Raw genomic sequence first — 20,306 nt, 5'->3', positions numbered from 1 at the left:
TCGATAACGCAGAATAAGTCTTGGCAAGGAAGCAATCTCGACATATTTCCCGAAATGTTGATATATTCCTTTAAATCTGAATTCTCAGTTTTTGTCTATGGGAAAGAACTGTTTACATTCACACATTCATCCAGACTCTGCCACACTCTGAAGGAATAGCATTTCTCAACACATACTTGGAGTATGATACCAAATGCTTCTGATGAGTTCGATTTTATAGCTTTGACCAAAGTTTGAGCCAAAAAAACGGCTTGCAAACCAAACCTGCTTTACAAAACTCAATGTTTGGACGGCATTCTCTTCACACACTCTTTTTTGTTTGAAAAGTCCCAAAAACTATTACTATCTCAGAGCAGTGAAGAAACTCTTCGATATTTGGTCTGAGTTTTAAAGAGACAATTTCTATCTGCTTTTGAAATTGAGTCATGAAATAAGGTGACTGTGTATTTCAGTGACAGCTAAAGTTGTCATTTCAACACACACACGAACAGCACGACATATCCTAACAGTCTCTCCAACATGAACAAGACGGGACACGTTTGTCATCACACAACAGCAACCACACACACACACACACACACACACACACACACACACACACACACACACACACACACACACACACACACACACACACACACACACACACACACACACACACACCACACACACACACACACACACACACACACCACACACACACACACACACACACACACACACACACACACACACACACACACACCCACACACACACACACACACACACACACGACGCTGAGCCCTGCAGAATTACTGTGACGCAGCTGGTGAGTCACAGTCAAGGATTTCTAATGAAGAATGCTTCGGAGTCATATTTTTTGTTGTTGTGGGAAATATTATTGAGTTTCAGTGTTGAAGACTTGCTATTCCTTCCCAGAAATACATTAATCGCTGCACATAACTTTAAGCTGCATCCAGCTCTTGAATTTTAGCATCCTTGTTTTTGCTCTCCGCTCAAGCATGTGAAAATGGTGAAATGGTATTTCAGATGTGACATAAACGTACTTTAGAGAGATGGGAACAGTTGAAGTGTATGACAGCTGCAAACTTTTCCCCTGCACTGGCTTTGGCAAATGCGCTGAATGTGATGTAAGAATGATGCAAGCTGTTTTAGGACATGACTGGCTTAGCAAATAGGGATGATAAAGATGTAGACACAGGCACAAACCTGGTCAGTGAGGATTCGAGGCTTAATATCAGGAATGGCACCCACTCTCAGCTCATCTTCCACAGCCATGAGTCTGACAACAGGGAAATAGACACAAGCATACCGGTTGACAATAAATAAATAAAGTTACGAAGCCGGTGTTCTTCAAATTTACTCTAAGATTACGTGGCCATATGATGATATTAAGGTCTTGACATCTTTCTGTGTGTGTTCAGCTATCCTCAGAGCTTCCTGATGCTGAATCTGAGCTGCCTTCAGGACACTTTGGGAAGTTCAAATTCAGCTGTTCAGATACACAACTTGAAATGGGTGTGTGTAGGAAAGTTAAGTGTGCGCCTATCTGCTGTGTCTGTAATCAGAGGAAAAGTTTAATTCAACTCGAGGAGACTTTCAACCAAATGAGATGAGATGTGAGCTCTGTATACTCCAGTTATACAAAGATAAATTGAATGTAATGCACTAAGCATTTCATTGGGTCGGAAGTAGAAGTACACATGGCTACAGTCAATAAAACCAATCTCTTAAAAAGGTATATGTTAAAGCATGAGCCTTAATGGTATGATTGTATAGGTACTATTGTTATTGGTATTGAACTAACCTTCAATGTCTAAATATTTTTAGATTTGCTTTTTAGATTTCTCTCTGAGAGTTGAATGATAACATCAATACGACTTTCATGTCTGTGCGTTAAAGGTACTGGGGTTTCCGACTACACAGTACTGGTACAATGGAGCATGTTGAGTGGGCTTGTCTTTAGGTCAGGAATGTATGCACATTTCTGGAAGAATCTGTAAAAGAAAAATGGAAAGTCTACTGCGTGTCTCCACCCACTACTGTTATGCGAATATTAGGAGATGGCTTCATTCAAATTATGTATTTAAAACATTGACTTTATAAAATATGGACTATTGTGAAGCTGAAAGAGGACGGCTCGTACAATGGGCATTTCAGCAGAGAACCCAACTTCGAAATCCTGGTTAATCCCAAAATGGGCATCATTGGTGAAGGTGAAACAGGCCCATGTGAAGCAGCAGAGCAAATCAAAACGGGGGAGTTATATGAAAATTCACCCCGCACAATTGTCATATGAATCGAAAAATAAGCCTTAGAGAAAAACTGTTTGTTGCTAACGTTCTCGCTAAATTTAGAAACTTTTGGAGCTAGCACTGCTAGCTTCTTTGATTGGAAATGAGTTGGTCTGGGTTTTAAGGTAGGAGCTTTTCCCCCCTGTTCCCAGTCTTTATGCTAAGCTATGCTAAGTCCTAACTCACGCACAGACTTGAGAGCAGTATCTTCCCAGCAAGAAAGTAAATCAAATAAGACCATACAAATTGGTAAATAACAATCATGCAAGTTGCATTTAACTGAAAAAAACATGTACTACAATTATATTTCCTAAATAACTTTTAATAACGGACATATTGCCGTTTGATATTTCTGTCTTCACTGACTACCGATAGATTTGTCACAGTATGTACAGCAGACTAAAACATTTCTTTAAATGGAGGCATTTCTACCAATAACCAGATTAATTAAGCCCTTCAGCACTTGTAACCTTTTTTGCATACTGTATACATTCCCCTGTAGATACATTTTGTTGTAGCATTCAAACTGCGCTTGTAAAGCTGCAATCAATAACTTGCTGCACTTTGAGTGACTTACTGAAAAGCTTGTTTTAATTTCCTTACTAAGTAGAAACGTGTGTGACAAATGTGTTGCAATAGAGAAACCTTAGTTGCATCACAGCCGTACTTCTGCCAGCTGCAGTTCAACCTGAACCCTTATCACCTGTTGATGATGCCTTTGATTTGAGAGTCCTTCTCCACTTGCTGCTGTTTTAGACGCCGCTCACTGTTGTCCAGGCGGTTCTGGTACTGCATTAGGATCTTGCTTGTCTGCTGTTCCTGCGACATGAGTCTCTGCTCATATTCTTCAAGCTTGCGATGAGACATCTTGAGACGCTCTTTCAGGGTAAAAATCTCTTCTTCATACTCTTTTGCCTAAAATTAAAACAAAAATTCACCTGTGTCACCACCTGTTTTCAGAAATATTCCTAAATGGTGAGTAATTTAATCAATAAAGACACTGGTCTGTTGTGCAGCTTCCTTTATAAGCTTCAATGGGTAAGACTATACAAAGCTGCATTGGGACTACAGTCATCTTAAATGTGTGCATTCACACATTTAAATGCTGTGCAATAAGCACTGCAGATACATGTGTTTCTAAAAATAGGAAAGTTAGTGGGAGTTGTTTATCCCAGAAAACAGCCACCATTATGTGATTCATGTATGATTTTGTCATAGTTCTGATATTTACTATTATATGGCAGAACAGATTGACTGTCACCTATTAATAGAAAGAAAAGAGCTGGTAATAAATAAAATGCGCTGACCCTCTCTAGTCGGGACTCGTCCATGCTCTTGGAGTACTCTTTCAGCTGACCCTCACGGTCCGGCCGCAGGCTCTCAATGTCAGCAGAGAGATGGGGCATGTTGGACACCCAGGCCACTGTCCGTTCATTGAGGCCCGTGGTGGTCAAAGTCGACTGAGAACCCTGAAACAAAAAACAATAAAACGCTTTATTTCAGATCTTCATTTTAGTAATACATTAAAAACATGTCAACGTAATGGCAAACTGTGTAATGTAAGAACCGCCAAGCTCTAACTTAGGAGACTGTAGTGAGATTGACCTGTTTATTGCCTGGTTTGAGCAGATGCGGCTGTGGCGGCTGTGGCGGCTGCAATTGTGTCTGTTGAGACTTCTTGGTGTTTTTTGTGGGAGTGTCTGTTGACTCCTCTGCCGCTGCCTGCGGGCCCTGGTTCTCTTTGGCAGAGCTATTCTGGTAAGGGAGTCCGGGAGCAGGACTGTCAGTCAACGACTGCTGCGATTCCTGTTGCTGCTGCTGCTGTTGCTGCTGTTGCTGCTGCTGCTGCTGCTGCTGCTGCTGCTGCTGCTGCTGTTGTTGCTGCTGCTGCTGCTGTTGTTGTTGCTGCTGCTGCTGTTGTTGTTGTTTAAGTTGCTGCTGTTGTAGTTGCTGCTGTTGTAGTTGCTGCTGTTGTAGTTGTTGCTGTTGAAGTTGCTGTTGAAGTTGCTGCTGAAGTTGCTGCTGTTGAAGTTGCTGCTGTTGATGTAGCTGCTGTTGATGCTCATTTTGCTGCTGATGTTGCTGCCGTGGATGGCGCAATTTTGGCCCACTGCCGGTGAAGTTGCCCTCCGAAGAGTCGAGGAGGAGGTTCCTGCTCTGCGGGCGAACTTTTGGAGGTGTCCCGGTGACTGGAGTGTTGATTGACCGCTGTGACTTGAGGTGTTGTGGTGGAGCCATGGATGACTGGCGGACAGGGTGAACTGTGGTGGGTGGTGTGGCCAGGGAGGCGGGGGTGCCCGTCCCTGTGGGGGTCTGAGATGCGGCACCCATCATATGCTGCTGCTGGAGAGACTCCTGAGAGCAGAGAATGAGGAAAGAGACAAAAAAAAAGTCATGAAAATAAATCAAATGTGTACTGAAGTTCATTTTGTGTAGAGCATGAAAATATCCAACTTTACAGCGCCCAGGTGGTTAAATCCAAAATGACACAAAGCCAAACAGCAGAACACATTGCCGCCCTTTTGTTTTGAACCATGGACAACAAGCACATTCACTGCAGACCTTGAACTGGCTATTTATCCTTCAAACAAAGAAATCATTAGAATAATTTCAAAGTGCAAAAAATGTTTTACACTCAGCGACTTCAATGGGTGGACAAAAAGAACAGGTAGACCTTTCAAGTGCTTTTTGAAAGATATAAAAAATGCAATAACACATTAAAAAAAAATGGTAAGTTTGATTATAAAACTGTTGAATATTGTACAGTTAAAAAGAAATGTTACTGTACATTTTTCTGGTATCAGTACTTTACTCCACTACTTATCTTTCTGGCGACTTTTTACTTTTACTTCTTACATTCTTAACACAAATACCTGTACTTTATACTTCTTACATTTTCGAAACAGGCTCGTAACTTTAGTTTTAATCTGCGTTTGGTCATTATTATTTAGTCATTGTGCATATTGATTTTAACACGATCCGTGTATCCATAATTTCCTGGTGTAATTTCCACTTGCTGTCTCTATCATTCTGCACACACACAAACAGACACACACAGACACACACAGACACGATTATTTAGTTGGGTTGTTCATTAATTGATCCCACAATTTTAAATAAAGTTCACCATATAACTCACTTTAATTCAGTTTTTTTAAAGCATTACTATAATAATTGTTGTGTTGTTTCCAAGGAAGAAGTAGAGTCACCCTAGAATCTACAATGTAGGCGTTTATTTCCCCACTTTGTTTTTCTTTGCTTGTGTTCTAAATGGTTGTTGTTTAAGTGTTGAAACATTCATTAGCTAACAATGACATAATTACAACTTAAAATAGAAGATCTTTAATGTTCTATTAATATAAAGTGAGGTACAGTTACCAGTTACTCTATGAAACAGCTGGTAGTTATGGGTACTTTTTGCTTAAGTACATTTCGAAGCCCATACTTCTTTACTTTTACTTGAGTAAAGAAGTTCAGTCAGTACTTCTACCAGAGTATTTTTAAACACGAGTATCTATACTTCTACTTGAGTAAAGGATGTGTGTACTTTTGCCATCTCTGTTTGTGGTGACAGTGCAAGATATAAAAGGAAATACAATTGTAATTTAGTGGCAAATGGAAACATTTTAAGCCTTCAGTAAACACCATTGGAATTGGAGCAGACATCAGGTTTCCTGGGTTTGCTCCAGATACAGTATGTGTTGCACAAAAACTGAATGCTGATGTTTTTTTGTTATGATGCTGTGGACACAAACAGACCTGTCCTAGTGGACCTTAGAGGTCTGGACTGTCAGAAATGTGTCATCTCTCGAAATTATTTAGTGCTTAATGAACAAACAGCAGAATGTATGAATACACGTCTAGCAGTATAGAGTCATGTAGAGATGGATAGACGGATAGATAATGCCCTGTTCTGACATGCCATCTGTATTAATAAAAAGGAGGCTTTTGATGTTTGTTCCATTAAGGCCCACGCAGCAGGACAGAAATAGCTCGAGACTACATGACTGTATCATTAAACTATGATTTTACACAGAGATGCTGTCGTAACCAGTGTGATATAGATCAGCAGACACCGAGTTCATCATCAATGGTTAAAAAAGCTGCCTTAGATTAACCAAAAAGCTGTTCCAAAACCACAATTATCCTAACTAAACTTTATCAAACAAGTGACAGTTTAATTAAAGTTCATAATGTGGGCACTAATGTGTTTTAAAGAAAAATGTTGACAGTAATTGTACAAATTGTAAATGCATGAATGTACAAAAAAACTCAACAAAAGTAAGTCCCTTTTTACTAGCAAGGCTATACTCTCAAGAGTCTTATATGCAGTACACAGAGGGTTAAAGTATGTATAATATAATGATATGTGAAGTATCAACAGTTATGACGGCTAGTTTTCCAGCCTGTTGAAACAAGGACACACAGCATGATTGGTGTCGAGCACCCTGCACCGTTCAGACCAGTGAGAAATCCTGCTTCAGTTTGTTGTCTGCAGAATTACAAGCATCCATCAAAAGCATTGAATGAATCACTGTTAGATTTGCATATTGCACTGCTCTTGTGAGGGCATTTCCTGTTTTATTTTGATCCTTAACCTCAAACTCAGGGGTGCAACCAACAATGATTTTTATTATTGATTTATCTGCTCTCCATTTATGATTTTTTTTCTAGATTAATTGTTTGGTTATAAATGTCAGAAAAGAGTAAAACATCTTCCAAGTTTTTTTTCAGTCCAATACCCAAAGAGTTTTGATTTATTACAATAAAAAAATAAAGAAAGTGAGTAAATCTACATATTGAAGAGGCTGAAAACAGCATTTTACCATATTGCATGAAAAATTACTGATTAATTGATCGTCCAAATATTTTTGGGTCATCGTTGCATCTTTACTGTGAATCAACTCTGAACACAGTACAAATTCCTAGACAAGCAGGATCTAACTGCAAGAGTGAAACCATTAAGACATTTCTGTAGCTCAACCACGGTGTTAAAATCACACTACGTATAAATGACAAGACATCAGGCAATTTGGCCTGAAATAGATCAAAACAATCCAGGTATTTTTTAAGAAAAACTGAGAAAATGTTATCTTGGCTTCGACTGTCTTCGCTTCAATTCAGCAGCGATGATGAAAATACTGCGTTTGTATTGAAATTAAGAAATGCTTAAATTAAGAAAATAGTAGCTCAAATGAGGGACATGAGCCAGAAGATCTACTAACGTATAGTAAAGGAAGTCCAAAACGTTTTGTGTTTTACTTCACAACCATTTAGTGTTAAAATATCATTACAAATAAGGAGAATTCCAGTAGTGCAATTTTGTTTTACCTTATTTCTACACAAAGTTTTAAATGGCTACCTGTTTTGTCTTGAACAACAGCTTTTGTTACACAATGCTGTAATATTAAGTTAGTGTAAACTATAAGATGTCTGACAGCCAATCAACCAAGAACAAGGGTACCAGCCAGTATAAAAAAATAAACAAAACACATTCAAAAGATTAACAATAAGATCTGAATTATTTTAAACATACATAGAGGCAGTTTGAGATCCATGCAACAGATTCAAGTGAACAACAGAAAGAAGAGAGCGAAGTGAGTTCATGGACAAACAGAAAGTTCTCCCCCTAGTGGCGCTCTGTTTAAACCACAAAACCATACTGGGTATTATTCAACCAAAGCTCAGTGTGAACATGGATACCAATGTCTTTCCTGATGTAGTGGTGTTTTGTTCAGTATTAAGCAGAAAGACTTTCCGTTGTCACAGAGTTTGGTTTACAATCTATGAGGGCTCTTTCATTTTTCTGTTTGCCTTTAAAAGGAGGATCTATGGAAGGTGTAACATTACACAGCTTTCAACAAAACCTTACATTATAGATTCCTACAGGAGAGATGTGTCGCATCTATACATATTACCAGTCAAGGTTTCTTTATGGGAATCACCAGTATGGATAAAAGGGTAAAGCTAGATATGATATCAAATGAAATATTAATCAAATTCAAATATCTATGCAAAGTGAAAATATGTATACACATTGTCATCTTCAGCATCTTTATCTTAACTGGTTTTTACTAAAAGAAAAAGGTTGTTTTTCATTTAAATGTCAAATCATATTGTAGTTTCTTTTGTACATTTGTAAATGTTACTGACACTATGGGCAGACAGTCTTGTCTCAATCATTGATCAACATTGAATAGCAGCAGACATATTGATAGCTGCAAATACTATCGTAATCATTATTAATACTTTTTATAATTATAGTACATCATAGATATTTAAAAACAAGTAGAACTGACATATCGTTACAGACTGTCTTTCTGTGATATTTGAAGTGTGGAGATAAGTGAGAGTTTCCTACCTGCACCTGCAGTGACAGCTGGTGCCAGGCGTAGTCGTTGCTCTGATTCTGCCGGGTGAAATCATCGCTGTAGCTGTGTGAGTGGACGATGCTGGGCTGCACCAGACTGCTCTGTGACCGCAGGGCGGACAAGTCCTCGCTGCGGGAGAAAGCACTGTTGCCAAAAGCCGGTGCATAGTCGTGGTGACCGTTCTCGGGCTCTGGGGCGAGGAGGAGGGGAGGGGGGTGAGGCTGAGGCTGACCCGGGGGGCTCTGGGCGGCCAGATGGAATAGCGGGTTCTGGAAAGACAGGGGGAAGTGCATGGCCGCTGCTGCCTGCTGCTGCTGTTGGGAGATGGACTCGGTGGGCCCCCCTATGTGGCCCATCTGGCTCAGCCTCAGAGCGGAGCCCGCAGAGCCCGCCGGCAGGTGCCCCCCCATCCGGAGGGGACCACAGAGGTTCCCGAAGCTGTGGCCCAGGCCGGCGATGGAGGCTTGAGAGGAGGTGAGCATGTCTCCCACAGAGTTGAGGTTGGAAATGCTGTTCATACGGGAGTCCTGGAGGTCCATCATGGACACGCTTTTATTTACACTATGGATCTGAGAGAAACAATACAACGTTTTTGTAGCTGGATTTTCGACAGATTTTGTTGTAAATAAAAACACAGTACAGTTATGTGCAGTCAATTTGGTATTGTGGTTTTAAATTTAATTTGAAACATTTGGATGTCATACATAGTTATATTGATGCCTTTAGAAAGCACGTATAGGCAGTTATATAGAAACCCTAATAAAAATAATAGTTTATATTTATGTAGCGCTTTTCATGAACTCAAAGACGCTTTACAGTCTCTACTTGTTGTTTTACGGTATACATTCTGTTCTTTGTTGTTTTCAATTTAAGCTTCTTTTCTTAAATAAAAACATGTAACTATTTTCAATTTTTTTAACATTTATATCGTGTCTTGTTAAAAAATGCTATATGATTTCACGTGAACTTTCATAATAGTTTATTAATGACTAATTCATTTGTGAGGCGACAATCACCTAATGTCCTTTTGATGCATTTATGTCATTAATTAGGAAAATTAGGATCTATTTTATCAAATCGAATACAAGACTTCACAATGGCTCTGATGATTAAATAACACATCACCAAAAACCTGTTATTATGATCTCGAGTTAAATGATAGTTCACCCATATTCGATTTTCCAAGTCAATCAGAAACAAAGAGAGCAATCAAGTGCTCACCGTGAGTCAATGATAGTGTGATACTAAAGTCAAATCAGTCACATTATGTTAGATTATTTTATAATGCTAATATGCTAGCATTCTTATTATAGTATTATATGGGAAATGTATGGCTGACACTTGCAGAGAAGGGTTAAGAAACAAGAAATAAGACATTAATCATCTCACAGAACTACTGTACTCTATACTACGCACCTTTGGGTCCGGTTCAGTGATATCCGAGCTGCTGGTGCAGTAGGCGGGGCTGGATCGGGCCAGCGGCGGGCGGGTCACGTAGAACACTTCCCTCGACGAGCGGAGGTCTCGCTCTGCATGGCGTCTCATGTTCAGATTAGATGAGAGGGACTCCACAGCTGAGACTCCCGTCGTAGGGGAGGGCAGGCGGGAAATGTCTATTGAACTGCACACACACAGAAAGTCATTACAAACTGATGGGTTTATTATTACACCATTTAATGTTTAACTATGGACTGTAGAGAAATACAAGTGTTAGCAGAGGATAGATGTTCCCAACCACCTTTTTGCTCGTGACCCCTTAATATGAGGCAATATCTCATTTCAGCCCTTCATCATTGCTTGCAAGACGTTGCAAATTGTGAGTGAATAATCAAAGATGATATCTAAGAATGTTTTTCTAAAGAATAACGCAGCATTTCACATGAAAAACTTGCTTTTCTCACCTCATAATGAGACACAAAAGAGTTCTGTCAATTTGAATTTATGCACAGGTCTATTTTATTGGATTGCAACAACCTCGCAAGATGTATCATGAAACTGTTGCATAATGTTCTGAAACGTGTGAATTCAGCTGATTTGAGTCTCTCTCGTTCATTTCCATGTTTACTGCTGCAGATTGTGTTCCTACTGCTTGGCATAAATATCATTTCAAAAGTGCTCTAAATGAATGGCTCTTTTGCTCTTACTTAAAGAGTTCTTATTCAAACAGTCTTTCTGTAATTAGAGCAACTGTCTCGTGACAATTGCAAAGTGCCGAAGAAAGAGGTTTGGGTAAGAGAGTCTGGGAACAGATGGTGCTGGCAATTACTGATTGATTAATGACTTAAAAAGCCTTAAGAGGTGCTTTTGCATTAGCCCCTTCAAAAATATGAATGTTTTGAGCAACTAAATGGTCATGTACTGTACTGTACGTTCTTGGCCTTTCTTTTGTGTGTTACAGTTAATTACACCCATTAGAAATTGTTATTTCTTTCTAGTGTGGTGCACATTTGAAATTATGACCATGCACATTGTCTTGAAAAGCAGGGATCAATCCTCTGCTCAGGATCTTGGCTCGGTACTCTTTGAGGACATGCAAATCCCATTTCACGAGCAGAAGTAATAACAATAGAAATACATAACAAAGGAAATCATGGGAGGATACCTGTTTAAGTCACGCATCATAAGGCTTTGGAAGTCAGAGGACATGAGACGGTTGAACGATGGCCGCGAGAAGAGTCTGTCCTTCGGTCGGTCCGGCTGCTGATTTGCAGGCATGTGGAGTTGCGGGTTCCTCAGGGCGACGCTGATGTCATTCAGCAGCCGCGGCAGGGGTCCGAGTTTCAGAATAGCATCCTACAGCAGGAAATGGTTTCAGAAATCAAGGACATCCAAATGCTTATATGCTGTATAAGAGAAGTATACCCAACCTTTCCTGCACCCAGGATTTTATTGTGTTAGCTGTTCAACTCTGAGCAGGAAAAGGTAAACATGATGACCTACTCTAGTTTTATTTATTGTCCTGCGAACACATGTTTTAAAAGTATTTAGGATATGGAGAGCTTTAAAATCAGCAGATATCCCTATTTGAGGTGTCTAAATTGTATCAGGAGAGAGATTATTTCACTTTTTTGAAGCCATGTAGAAAATATTCCAAGCTCAAGTGCTTGTCCGTGACCCAGGGACTCACATACACTGTGAGTCACTGATACAATTCAATGTCATTTATAAAACACAGAATGTCTTTCATGAAACACAGAGCACAGCCATTTCAAAAAGCAAAACATTTTAAGACAATTTAGTGCCGAGCCTAATATATTTAAACTTTCATTTACCGTGCAGTTTTGATAAATTAACAGTGCAAGCAATATATTAAATATTAAAGCAGTAATTCCAGCTCACTTTTAATGGAGTTCAAATAATATTCATCCTGTGCATGATAGATAGAGAACTGCAGAAACTCATTTTCCAGCTTCTACTCTTTCTACAATCTTAAGTCAGAGAAAGAAATCATATTAAATGTTTAATTGTAATGTTCCAGTGTGTTATTGCACCTACCTTGCTAAGCTGTCCCATGACTTCCCACAGTAAGCTGTGGAGCATGGACAATTCTCTGCCGAGGTCAATGTAGCCCTCAAACCCTCCAGCGTTCCCTCCAGCCTCCATGTTTGAAATCTCGTAGAGAAACTGCTGCATGGAGCCCCACTCCATCTCCAGGAACTCATTCATGAAATACATGTATTCCTCCTTGGGTCCAAATCTGCAGAGACAAAAAGGACAGGACACATGAAGGCAGGTAATAAGATGGAAACATATTCTACAGTGAGCCATAGAAGTGGAAGGATGTATAAAATCTCATATTTTGTGTTGTATATTTTTCTGCAACCATCGGATTACTGTTCCATTGTTTTCTACATTAATCATTTTGTAATGTCTTTAAATGTCTTGTGTTATCCAAAACCCAAAGATATTCAGGGTAATATGGTTTCAAAGAAAGAAAAGCAGGAATTCTTCATATTTTAAAGGTTTAAATTAGCAATTTTGCATGAAAAATTATTTACATTTCATGCCATGTACATATTTAATCTGTTGTATCTTACATCATTGGAGCATTTGTTGTAGATAGTCTATCTGTTCATTTGTATGCAATGTTCCAAAAATGTTGCTTGTATAAAATCTCCACCAACATTTTGATGTCATAATTATACAGTAAGTGCAGATTTAAAGGTCCCCTATTATACTGTTTTTCATCAATATATTATAGGTCTCAGATATATACAGAACATGTCTCTGAAGTGTTTTGCTCGAAATACCAAACAGATCATGCATTGTAGCATCCCATAATCCCCTCTGTTTCAGCCCTGTTCCAAAAGAGCTGATTCTGGGTCTGTTACTTTAGATGAAAATAAGGAGCCACTCCCCACGCCCCTCTGAGAGATATTTGGTTAAAAAAAAACACAATGGTGCTCTAGGAGGAGATTCAGGTGATAAGGTGGGGGGGGGGGGGGGGGGGGGGTTACCTTGGTTGGTTATTGGCTAATGGTTACACAAGCCAAAAAATCGTTATGACATCATAAAGTTGCCAAAATCTGATCAGCTGATTTTCAGACAGGTTTTTATATAAATGGAGCGAATTTTGTAAATGGATACAAAAAGTGAGCCAATCTTTTTTCCTGAAACTTTCAGAATCTCTTTACACAGAGGGGACACATATTTATGTACAAAAGACATGAACGAGTGGATTTTGCATAATAGGTGACCTTTAAGTATTCAGAGAAATGTCAGTACGAAGCACACGGTGACTGTAGAGACCAATGTGACACAGCTAAAAGCCTTGGAGCTCACTGTGGGTGAGTAACAGTTTATACCCTCGCAGTCAAAACCGCAAGCCTCTATTTCTGGGATGTTACTCTGTGACAGGCATCCCACCATCCCACCCATCAAATGTATGTTGGTGTTAAAGGACAGGCATTGACGGGGACTCACTTGCTGAAGCTGGCCAGGTTCTGCATCACCTTGGCTATGAGCGTGAGTGTGCGAGACGTGCGCTCAGCGGGGTACTCCTGCATCAGGTTGAACAGGGAGGGGGACATGATGGCTGGGCACATGAAGCGAAGAAACAGGGAGGAGCTGATGAGGCTGTCTGCCAAATCCTCTCTGCCACGCTCGGCACATCTGGCTCTCCACGAGGCAAAAACTTCCTTCAGCTCTCGGGGAAATATGCTGAAACAAGAAGATGGTTTCATTAGCCCATTGTCAAGGAGAAGGGCAAGGGCAAGAGCAAGCCTACTTACTCGACCGTACCCAGCACCAGTGGATATGGATGTAGGATGATTTAATTTGTAACTGTCTGGATTTATTGATAATATAATGTCACAAGGAAAAACAAATCTAAATAGTATGAAACCATAGTAAAATATAGTTATTTCTGTTTTAACATCAGATGTTTCATGATGAAAGCTGTTACTATGGAGACAAATAAAGACCAAATCTTTTGAAAATGTCAAAAACTAAAATTGTAAATGCAAGACTAAAAGTGAAGCTGAGAGATTAATCTTATTCCCTGAAAAAATGTCAAGGTAACCAAACTATAAATAAAAGGCTGTTTATTTGTCGCTAAGAATCTTTTATTTTTTCAGAGAATTTGTGTTGGCTGGGGCGTTTTGGTTTATTTCTCTGTTTTGTTTTAAATAACCAAAAAAGGGGAAAATATTTTTGAATAAAGAGTTTTACTTTGTATTTGTCGTGAATAAATACTCGATTCCAAAAAATTTAAAATAAGTTTGAGACCTTTTTTCAATCGTGCTGCCTTCAGGAGATGTGGGAACTGGGATATGCAATACTTTAGATTTTCTTTTGAGGTGGACTAAAATGGACGCCACACAGCTTTTTCAGCCAATCAACACAGAAACACTTATACTGTTATCTGAGGTTTAAATATAAAAATAAATTACCAAAGCGAGTTGATGATCTTGCAGAGTAGAAGCTCACTGCACATTCGAAGGTTGGCTTGATGGTCAGCGAGGACTGAGGGCGGGACGCGCATGGGATCCACCTCACAGTTCTCCTCAGACTCGTATAAGGCTCGAATAAAGTCACCTGTAGGTTGTAGATCAAACATTCTTAATGTTTACCAAAATACAAAACATACAAAAAGTTTAGCTCGAAACTGCTTGAAGAAAATAATGTCCATGTACCAATTTGTTTTTTGGTTTTTTAAACTTTAACATAAAATATAAACGTCACATATATTTGTAATACCTTAAAAGTGATGTCTTGTTTTGAATCAGATACAGTCTACTGGATTGTGTGCATCAATAAAAGTCCTAAAAAGCTATTTTTCTTTCATTTTATGAGAGAAAAAAATAAGACATTTTCATTTTATATCGTGCTAGAAATGGTATTAAAGCCTATTTCTTATTTGTTGATATGACATTTAGACTAGTATTTCTTGATTCTGTCACCACAATAAATACAAGTAATTTAAAAAATGTCACAAATGAATCACCAATGTAGAAAGAAACAATCTCAACATATAACAATATCACATTGTGCTAAATGACAGAAGCTGACCCAAAGGTGCGTAGTAAATCACACTTTAAGCTTCATCTACTCCTTTCATTAGATTGAATACACACTGATGTGCACTTTTTTTAATCAACAGCTGACTCACCTATAGCATCTTTGAGGTATCTGTGACCTATCAGTTTGAGGTACTCTTCCACAGCCTTCGTAGCTAGCGTGTTCTCTCGAAAAATCAAGTGCTCTCTGTCCATGAATCGATCCACCTCACACATGGCCATGTCAGACAGGAACTCCTGAGAAGAGGTGACATTCAAATTTAGTTCAAACTCAAGCCAGTGCAAGGAACCTACAGATCATAACAGCGACAATTTATAGGGGCAAAAAATCAGCAATCAAGTAATATTCGCCCACCTTTGTCTTTCCTGTGCTTTGCAGGATGTGCACCAGAGCGAAGGCCACCTCCTCTTTGCTCTTCACGCTCAGCAGTGGCTCCAGGACGGCACACAGTGTTCGGTAGTTGTTGGTGATGTACTCGGCAAACTCCTTGTACAGCTCCATCGGGAGGATGTTCATTGTCTGGTAGCGAGATTTGACACGTATTGAGGCGTTGATCACTTTGGTACTCCCGACACCGCCGCTTTTGGCCAAGACACTGGACTGTATGACCGGGTACCACTGCTCCACAAACTGCCGGCCCGTGATGCTGGAGATGGGGATGCTGACAAGGCCGAGATATGTGCTTTTCTCCTAGATTAGCCAAGGAAAACACAAATAAATTGTAATGTTTTGTGGCAATATGAAATGTTTTTGGTCACACTTAACTAACTACCAGTTTGTGTACTTTAAATACAGTGTATAAAGTAGTAGTGATTATATGTTAAATGTCATGCATATAGACACAGATGATATGAATAATCTGTTAAACATCCACAGCCAGAGCAAAATCATTTGAATGCTGAATCTCACCTAATACGATGCTGAATGTTACAAATAACAAAACATATGTATGTGGACTATTTAAATAAAGAGTACCCAGTTATTTTCTGTTGTTAATAGGCTAGAGAAGACATTACCTTGCGTCTCTTTTTGTCAGTTTCCTTGTAGAGGTGAAAACGAAGGCTACGAATGGTAGGCAAATTGTTGAACTCAAAATGCTCGCCCCAGAAGACGGTGTCGGTCCGGGGTTTGCTGGTGGTGCGTGCGTACAGCATGTCATCCAGACACAGCTCACAATAGTAGCGCTTCTTAGCCGGGAGGTCTCGAGCTTCAATGATCCACAACTTGAGCACATTATCCACCCTTCTGCTGTTGTCCTGGAATTGAAACAAGGAGTCCTGTTACTGCATTATAGCAGCCCTTATTTACATCTGTTCACAATGTTACAACCTGGATTTGGTGATGAAATACAGAATCTACCTTGTTCGGTTTGACAGCTCGCTGCAGATTTTCAATCCACTTGTCTCTCTCTGAAGCTGAACGGCAGGCGAAACATTTTGTCCCTGAATTGGTGGTTACCTGCAGACAAAAAAAAGATTTAGTGCCTACATTATTATATTATTATTATTCTATTAATAGCTGCTGCTAACAACTATTTCCACTATTTGTTGACAGTTTTTTCCATTCGATCAGAAGTGTATTGACTTGTAACTTCTTCAAATTCCTTGTCTTTTCCATAATAGTAAGATAGTTCATTTTCAGACGCACAAACAGGGAGAAACTGTAAATTCTCACCTTTAATAAGCTGAAACCAGAGAAATTCTTTGTATGAAAGAAAATTAAGACTAATCTAAGAAACCTCTTAGAACAAATCCCTTTTAACAATATATTAAATTCAGAGAGAGCTGAGAACTGGCTTTAAAGTGTCTTATTGGTTGGTTGGCTGTAGAAAACTACAATTAGTCAAGAAAAGATGGGTCCATTAGAGGCAGATAAAGCCAGGGAGAGTAGAAATGGTTACACAACACACCTCAAAGCAGTACTCTTGTCCTAAAATGCTCGAGTGGACAGGTTTGATTATGGCATCTTCGTCCAAAACGAGGTCCAAAGCCTCCGCAGCACTGCTAGGAGAAAGTAGGGATTCATGGGAGTGGGATTCTTTGAAGCTCTGCATCAAGCGTGTCCTGGTGAGAGAAGGATTCAGATATGGTTCTTTATTATACCATAACCATTTTTTATTATATGTTATGGTATTTAGATTAACAATACAGAAAGGATTTCATAAAACAAAAAATAAGGCACCCGGAAATCCTCACAGCTGCAATTTCAGTATGATCTTTGAGATATGATCCTTTCATAATGAGTTTTATAGGAAAGCTAAGAATACCAGATTTCCAGTTCTTTTGTTTGCAGTTTGGTCTGTTGACTCGCCTCATGTGAGTCATGCTGCCCATTGGGAAATTAGTCTACAGTGTTACAGTTAGTTGTCTGGCATTTTTGTCATTTCAACTGCACATGAATTAAAAAACAGTCAATGTGGTGATGTTGGTATTGCCCACTGTGTAAATGGGGATAAAGGTAAGCTGTTCAGTGGGGCTAATCTGCAGAAATAATGTAGTGTGGACATAAAAGGGCTCAAAGGATGAGACCTGATCATTGGGTAACCTCCTTTAAAGGGGGCAGCTCTATCAGGAAAATTAAGAGGTGGTGGAAAAGGAAATAAAAAAGTGAGCCAAATCTGTCTCTTTGGCAAAGCAAGGACAGAGGGCAAATTGAAAAAAAGGAATGGAGGAAAAACATTTTCTTTTAGAGTTGGTTAAGAGAGTGATATCCCTCATGTCATTACGCTGGTATCAGATAATAACCTAGAAACTTGAGCCTTTTACCTGAAGGCCTGAAGCAGTGTGGGGCACAGCAGAAGAGGGTAAAAGTCTATTTCATCACGGGCAAATATGACCATCAAATGTGGAGCATATCTGCAACAGGAAGCCGGCGCAAGCATGCTGCGTTATTAACACAGGCTTTGAACATGAGAGAGAAAGAGAAAGCAGCGGCTTGGAAGAAACACCTGCTAATTATGCAGAAAATGAAAAGCACTAATTTAAGGCCAGATTTAATGTTGGTCAGAGGTGCATTCGATAGTCTGGTTTGAGGAGCAGTGCTGTACGGCTCCGCTAAACCAATTTGGCAGCAGAGGTAGAGCAGCTGGGTTGGAAAGCCGAGTGTGAAGTTGGACTCCGAGGGTTTATAGCAAAGTCAACTTAGCAGCAGTACTGAGTGAATTAAGCGTGTGTGGGCAGAACTCAAAGCAGGCTGTGAAGGCAGCTGTCTGAGGCAGCGGTGGGAGCGAGTCCACGGCTGTGGTTAGAGGGTTACTGAGGCACAAAGTCCCTTTAACTCCAAAACCATATTGCTACCACCACCACATCCAGAGCTGCCTCCCCTGGACACAGTCCTAATAATGTTATAAATTAAAAAATGTGAGCTGGGCTTCTGCGTTGGCTTCATTTTTCTAAAAATATATTTTTGATATCCTGCGCTACATGACACATTCCTCTTCTCTGAGCACCATTCCTGAAAATGTCTACTATGCATCCCACGTTGCTGGAGGAAATTGTGCTGTCAGCGTTACGTTCTGCCTCTCTACATCTTTACATTTCCCATATGTGCGTCGTGACAGGATTGTGTGAGAACTGCAGAACATTTTGGTCACTTTGCAAGCCTGAACCTCCTGGGATGTGACCTCACGTCAGAAAACAAAAACAAGAAAAAAAAGCTGTCTCTGCAAGCTATGAATCCTGAAGATAAAACAGAAATACCATTGATATGAGCAATGTAGGATTAATGTTATTCTAACAACAACAACAACAACTGAATATAAGATGTTTTACCAAATTCAATTCATGACAGTTTTATATAGTTTTCTCTTTTGTGCACTGATAAGAAGAGGAGCAGCCACACAAACCACAAATGAATAGAAATCGACAAGGTTTCAACCCTAGGTAAATCTGTTATATGTTAAAACTTCTATATCATATATGTGCCGAGTGGCTTGATGATGATGACACCATTTTTGTAACCATTCAATCCACTAAAGGGCTTGAAATGGTATATAACGATTGATGAAAAGTTAGGGGATCATCACAACGGAGTAGCATTAGACTATTTTTTACAGGAGGTATTTCGACATTTGAAGAAGCGCAGGTAACTAAAACATTAACAATGGCCCTGTTTAATTTGATCAGCCCTGTTGGCCATATAAACAGGGAACTCTTCATCATTAAAGATAGTATATACAGCAGGTACACCTGTACTTTTCCTGCTATGATAAGTAAAAACGATGTTGTGAAAATGGCCAAACCCCATGTGACAGTGAGGTTAAGAAACGGTTGGTTTTACTTTTAAATATATGACCCTTTATACAGTAAATGCTACACACCTCTCTTGGTCCGCACTTCGAAACCGGGGCAAAATCATTTGTCTGAAGCTGCTGGTCCGGTCCAGTTTGGGTTGACTTTTGGCCCTCTTGATGGAGCCCTTCAGCCTCCGATTCAGAAAACTCTGAAGTTTCAACACGGGAAAATACATAATAATAATAAGTAAATAGTAAAAGAAACGGACAGAATAAACTGGATTAAAAAACATCATCCATTTAAGTTATAATTCAACGTATGAAAACCATATATGAACGTGCTAACTCTTCTTTTAAAATCACATTGGCATTGTTCCCTTGTAATATCAGATTGGGCCAAAAGGCCAAGTTGCATATGTTTTCTAGCGGAAAGCGTACATATGCATCAGGAGAGTGTGACCAACATTTAAATACTCACCGGCTGTCTGAAGGGCTGCGGGGTGGCATTGGGAGGCGTCTCCATGCTCGACTGTCTTACAGAGGCAAAACTTGCCCTGCGAGATTGGTCTATTGGCAAAGAAAGAAAAAAGGAATCAATAAATGCATATAAAGACATTGTAGACAACCTCAAAGCCTAATTGCATTGATTTGTAGTAAGTATTGTAACCAGATTTGGTGAAAAATAAATACAATGAACAATAATAAGCTAAAAGAATAATTTGACCTCCACTTTAAATGAAACAGTAAAGGCTTACAAAGTACACTGAGACTCTTTGTTTAAAACAGCATGAGGCCAGGAACAATATTAAAGAAGTGTCATGATGTGATAATAAAATTACACAAAATGTCTTTTTAAATGAATCACAAAGGGAATGAAACACATTAGTACA

General features: G+C 39.4%; 1 protein-coding gene across 3 annotated transcripts in view; it reads right to left on the bottom strand.

The window, feature by feature from the left end:
- Positions 1–20,306, bottom strand: part of LOC117478424 (ras/Rap GTPase-activating protein SynGAP-like) — a 36,523-nt gene that overhangs the window by 5,413 nt on the left and 10,804 nt on the right. Inside the window, exons 3-19 of one of the 3 annotated variants that reach the window (XM_034125470.1) lie at positions 19,895–19,983; positions 19,504–19,625; positions 17,095–17,248; positions 16,545–16,643; positions 16,202–16,462; positions 15,540–15,875; positions 15,277–15,421; positions 14,558–14,702; positions 13,590–13,826; positions 12,162–12,363; positions 11,269–11,459; positions 10,083–10,287; positions 8,657–9,235; positions 3,901–4,650; positions 3,603–3,764; positions 2,999–3,210; positions 1,211–1,283 (exon numbers count right to left, since the gene is read on the bottom strand). In XM_034125470.1, the coding sequence (XP_033981361.1) occupies positions 1,211–1,283; positions 2,999–3,210; positions 3,603–3,764; positions 3,901–4,650; positions 8,657–9,235; positions 10,083–10,287; positions 11,269–11,459; positions 12,162–12,363; positions 13,590–13,826; positions 14,558–14,702; positions 15,277–15,421; positions 15,540–15,875; positions 16,202–16,462; positions 16,545–16,643; positions 17,095–17,248; positions 19,504–19,625; positions 19,895–19,983 (3,962 nt within the window). The remainder of the gene's footprint in view (positions 1–1,210; positions 1,284–2,998; positions 3,211–3,602; positions 3,765–3,900; positions 4,651–8,656; positions 9,236–10,082; positions 10,288–11,268; positions 11,460–12,161; positions 12,364–13,589; positions 13,827–14,557; positions 14,703–15,276; positions 15,422–15,539; positions 15,876–16,201; positions 16,463–16,544; positions 16,644–17,094; positions 17,249–19,503; positions 19,626–19,894; positions 19,984–20,306) is intronic. The other 2 variants (XM_034125471.1, XM_034125472.1) reach the window with 2 other exon arrangements.

The sequence above is a fragment of the Trematomus bernacchii genome, unplaced genomic scaffold, assembly GCF_902827165.1.
Source record: "Trematomus bernacchii unplaced genomic scaffold, fTreBer1.1, whole genome shotgun sequence".
Taxonomy (NCBI): domain Eukaryota; kingdom Metazoa; phylum Chordata; class Actinopteri; order Perciformes; family Nototheniidae; genus Trematomus; species Trematomus bernacchii.
This window is presented reverse-complemented; position numbering and strand designations above follow the sequence as displayed.